General features: G+C 47.7%; 1 protein-coding gene across 1 annotated transcript in view; it reads right to left on the reverse strand.

The window, feature by feature from the left end:
* Nucleotides 1-659: 659 nt before the first annotated feature.
* Nucleotides 660-5,250, reverse strand: part of LOC104498505 (trefoil factor 2-like) — a 6,227-nt gene continuing 1,636 nt past the window's right edge. Inside the window, exons 2-4 of the mRNA XM_010141897.1 lie at nt 5,004-5,146; nt 3,353-3,499; nt 660-718 (exon numbers count right to left, since the gene is read on the reverse strand). Coding sequence (XP_010140199.1) covers nt 660-718; nt 3,353-3,499; nt 5,004-5,146 — 349 coding nt within the window. The remainder of the gene's footprint in view (nt 719-3,352; nt 3,500-5,003; nt 5,147-5,250) is intronic.

Genomic DNA, 5,250 nt, shown 5'->3' on the forward strand with positions numbered 1-5,250 from the left:
TTCTATCCAGCCTCTGTTAGAAGCTGAAGCACTGGTTGCACGCAGCTGTTGTGATTACGCTCAGTCTAGGACTACCGGGCATTCGCTGTCCGTGTAATAGCCTCATCAGAACAACTGCTTTGTGTAAGAGAATTGATTCCTGTTATGGAAACACCTTTGCTGATCAAAATCATGTAGCTGACCTACTTTTCTCCCCCAGAAAAATACTCAGAACTTTGTTTACTTATTCAGCACTCGTACAGCGATGTGGGTAGCCAGCAGAGTTGCAGAGATACAAAGAGTAAGTAAGTCTTCTTCTGGGCTTCTCGTATTTGCTTGTTAAAACTGATTCACATTTGTTAAAAGAGAAGCCTCGTTATACACTTATCCAGCACCTCTTCTTAGACAACCCTTTTGGCCGCTGATGGACAGAGGGCTGGGTGAACATCTGAAACGATGCAGTACGGCCACCCATCAGTCTCACGGCCCTGTGGGTGCACTCGGATTTCTTTCGGTTATACAGATTAATTGGGTGAAGTAACCAACCTGCAACGCTAAAAACAGTTTTAAAGTTTCTGTTTTAATTCCTCTTCCTAGTGCTGGATAGAACTACCCACAAGCAGAAAGAACAACTTCAACAAAAAAAAAAGAGATGAAAAAGGGACAGAAAAGGACAGACTTTACACAATCCGATAAGGTGAAGCTATTTCAATTGCATTAGCTAATGAAGCTTGTGGACCTATTGACACAAAAATACATGAATGAACGGCACGTACCTCCCTGTGTCTATCTGCCGGCCGGACTGTGAGGCCGAACGCAGCCGTAGTACGCTGTGCTGGGGGAGGCTCGGCAGGACCTCTGACCTGCACCTGCCTCCCTGGCACAGCTCCCACAGGGGAATCTCAGAGGGTGAGAGAAGAGTAATAAGCCCTTATCCAGCCGAGCCTGTCCCTCTCAAACACCCACGTGCCCCCTTACACGCGACACGTGCCTCTGCAGAAGGCAAACCCGTTTGGTGAGTACGGGTGGCTCAGTGAGAGCCGTGCCCTGGAAGAGCACTGACGCCGACCGCCTGATTTCAGCCCCTGACCCTAATTGCCCACAGCTCTCATTAGGGTTGCCCTTTACAGCGCGGCTGCGTTTTTATTCTTTCTCCAGGTGAGACCCCTGTGAAAGCCGTCACCTGGTGAATGCCCCTGGTTGTTGCACCAGGTTTGGCGGAGCAGTGTTATTTTGCAGTGATTACTCTGTGCTTAGGCCTTCCCAACGCACCTACAGCACCTACAGCATTAAACCTTCCTCAGCAAAGACCTGCAAAGACTTCCAGGAGAATTCTCGGTTTATTGCTCACATTACAACCAATCTCCTGCTGTATCCAAATCAGACTATCGAGCCTGTAAGTGCAAGATAATGACATTTTATGAACGACTGACTTTTAACCACTTAGATAAACTTACTCATCACACAAAAGTGTACTTGGAGAAGTCTCTAAGGAGCCACGTGTCTCCACCATTCTCTCTCTCCCTGCAGCAAAACCCTGTTCTTTCCTGCTAAGCCCTGAGCATGGCTTGCTGCCATGGTGGTCTCACGTTACCCGTTTTGTTCCCAACGCTGCTTTTAGAAGCTCTTTACTGTGCTCTCACTCAGCTGAAGCAGGAAAGCGTTGGAGCTGCTGTGCTGAGCATTAAAGACACCCGGGAGAAATCAGCCACGCTTGGCTGGATACCGGGAGCTTCTCCCATGCCTGGCAAGTCACCACCCACTCTATGTCAGGTACAGGTGAGGGCCAGGGTGACCTGTGTCCTGCTTTTAGTGTTACACCAGTCACAGGTGACTTTTCCTGAGCGTCACCCACACAACCCAGTTCTGAGGATGCTGGTTAACAGTCAGAGTGCCCGGTGGTCCACTTGCCTGTTGCATCAGCAGCTGGGACCTGTGCTGGGTTAGGTAGGCTACCAGGTGGGTACTTGCCTTCCTGAGCTACTCTGTGTCCCCCTGGTAGCGGCACCACGGGATTGGCAGCACCAGAGACATGGTAATGCAGAGAGCAGGAGATGTCTGAGTTGGAGCAGCTTGGTGGTCAGCTGACAAAGGTACCCTTCGCTATGTCTTGGGGGGAAAAAAGCCCAAGCCCACAGCTGTAGCTATATAAAGGGAAACACTGGGTGTTTTCAGTGTTTAGAAGGGCAAGTGGCCTGTGTGAAGCCATATGTCACTAACAAACCCAAGCAGTCATTTGCAAGTGTCATTTGCAAACAGAAGAAGCTGAGTGCCATGTTCTTTTCGGAAGTGTTAGTGATTGCTCTCTCACTGGCAGGTTGCTAAGATGCCAAATTTCCTGGGAAACAGAGAAATGCACAGCTCTAAAATAAAAACAGCTGAGAACTCATGAACTGTGTCTTAGTTCTTTTATTACAGTGAAACCCTGCATGGCACTAGCCTACTCAAAGAATAAAAGCTGCAAGCAACTTTTCATCAGAATGAGTCGATCCAAAGCAAAACTGGCCTGGAAAGCATAGCTGCTGCTGCACACTGTGAGGTCCGCGTTGGGACCTCTGGCTGGGGTTTCCTGCTGGAGTAGGTCCAAAGATCACAACGTTCTTGATAGAAGTTTCTGTTTTAACAAACTGGGGAGGTAAAGAGGAGAGGCAGATCAAGAGACCTGTTTTCTCTGCGAATTACATGAGATGCTAGGAATTATTTTGCCTAGATGTAGGACATCAAAAAGCAAACTTTTAGCAATTGCTCCCCCTGGCTTGCATCCGTACATGTATTTCGTAACTATGATTTAGATCAGTAAAGCCAAATTAAGGTGAATTGTTTCCAGTATAAAATACCCTGTGGGGTGAGTTGGAATCGGCTGATGCTATTGGTTATCGCTGTTAGATATGCTGAAAGGTCAATCCTAGTTAAAAAAAATGGAAGTAGGGGATCAGAAATTTCTCTAAGTTTCGTTCCACGTGCTAAAGCGAAGACTTTGATCCCTTGCGATAAAGTAGATGTGAGTTTGGTAGCTGCACCTCTACCACTGCCTTAGCTGAGGGCTTGAGCTCACTCCTGAGTTCAGACTACCTGTGCAGCCACGTTTCCCACAACTCCCTGGCTCAGATGCATCAGCAACACCCACCCCTCTGTGCAAGAAGCCGGTCCTTTTTGGGTTTAGCCAGCTCTTCCCTGCTCACACCCTGGGTGAGGAAGCTCTGCGCCCACACAGGGAAGCAGGAGGACCCTGTCCTGCTCATTGTCTTGAGACAATGGCCTCCTGCTGCACCAGGCTGGCACAGCACATCAAGCTTGGGCACAGCCTAGACCCTGCCAGGAGCCCTGGTGGGTCCATGGGGATGCGGGGGAGTTGTCTCACGCAGGACATTACCTTCCTCCATGTGGTGGTAGTAGCACCAGGGGACACCCGCGGGATGTGCCCTGAAGCAGCACCCCCTCTTTGCACACTGTTGAGGTGTTATGCCAGGGAAGCCACAGTTTCTCCTGCCACGAGGGTCGTTGGGACATGTTTTCCTAACTGTGTAAAGCAAAGACAAAGGAAGGAAGGAGGTTGTGTTACTTCATGCTCTCTTTACCTGGTGGCATAATTTACCAATCAAAGGCAGGCTATGAAGATGAGGTCAGTGACCAGACATGACAGCCATGATGACCTTCTCCATACCAACTTCAGGCAGCGGGTTCACCCAAATCTTTACCATACCTGTTCAGCAAAATTAAAAACCAAGGGGCGAGGAATTGCTGCTGTGCCCCAGACGCCACAGGGGGTAAAATTTGGCCCTAGAAAGGTCTGGAGGGCAGTGATCCAGCTTTACCTTTGCTAGATCCAGCAATGGGGTACAGAGCCGCGTGTCTCCCGTAATGGTTGCAGAGACACTGGCCTCGGACCAGGATATATTCATGACCCGACCCAATGCTAATCCCACAGCAGCCTGGCTAATGCTGGGAGAGGAAACCCAGCTCCCTCCAGGTGTCAACATCAGTTACAGAAAAGAGGTAGGTTTGCTTAAGAGGAAACCACATCTCATCCAGGCAATCGAAAGTAAATTCACAGGTAAAGAAGTTGTACTACCCATTCTGAATAACCCAGTTCTCCTCTCCTGAAATAGTTCTGCTCAGAAAAAAAATTCTATGAAAAGAACACTGTAAGGTGCTGCCGTTCATTTTTCAAGATTTTAATGAAATGCAAATAGTGTTCAAAAAGAATTTTTTTCCCCAACAATTCTGAGCCATGTTGGCCAGTCTTGGTTCATTTCAGGTTCTTTCATCGGGTATTTTAATGTTGCCTTTGCAACCTCGCTTCCTTTCATTTCACCTGTGAAACTGATGAGATTGTCCTGAAGTTCCTTGAGGGACTGGGAGAGCAGATCTTACCCTTTCTGAGAAAATGAAGGCAAAGAAACGGAAGTAGAAGCAGAAGCTTTAGTAGGAAGATTAATGGAGAAAGGAATTTCCCTTGAGGTGTTTTGGAGGTCTCATTGAATGAAGACTGGGAGCAAAAAAGAGAGAGAAAATGAGAACCACCAAGATGAATTATGCTGGGAAACAAGAAGCAAGTAGCAATTATCAAAACAGGTTGGAGAAAAGAGCAAAAAGCCTAGAAGTTACAGCGTGTATGTTTTCTTTTGTATAGCTGTCCAACAACTACAGATGGGCTCACCTGCTCAGGACTTTCTGATTTCTTTGACATGCAGCACTAAAGTCCTCCTGAGCCACGTAGAAAACCTTTTAAATTGCTGAGGATCCCTTGCTCCATGGGTGAGCAAGACCAGAACAGGCAGTGAAATGTTTTTAAATAATCAGCGTGAGTTATTGACAGCTAGAAGGCTGAAGGAAGAGAAACCAACTTGTGCAAAGAGGATGAAATAGAAGACTGATGGGTAAGCAAGGTTTGGCTTTGCATTTTACTACCAGCGGTTGTCTGATAGAGACTTGTGCTCACTTCGTTAACCTAAGGAAAGCAGAGATGCTCCCCATTTCACACATTTCTGCACCATCGAACACCAGGCAAACAGAGATATTACCTTTCTTTTGTTTAGGAGCAAAGCACCAGGGCATGTCAGGGATTAAATCGTTGAAGCAGCAGCCAGCATTCATGCACTCTATTGCTGAAATTCCTGCATAGCCGCAGTTTCTCCTCTCCCTTGGGGGCACTTTACACTGGCATCTTGCTGTTCAGGACAGAAGGAGCAAGTTACTGGGTATCTGCATAATCGTGCATTCATCAGATGTCCGCTGGGAAAAACGGTCTTTCCCTCGAGTCTGACCACC

The sequence above is a fragment of the Buceros rhinoceros genome, unplaced genomic scaffold (genome assembly GCF_000710305.1).
Source record: "Buceros rhinoceros silvestris isolate BGI_N320 unplaced genomic scaffold, ASM71030v1 scaffold7388, whole genome shotgun sequence".
Taxonomy (NCBI): Eukaryota; Metazoa; Chordata; class Aves; order Bucerotiformes; family Bucerotidae; genus Buceros; species Buceros rhinoceros.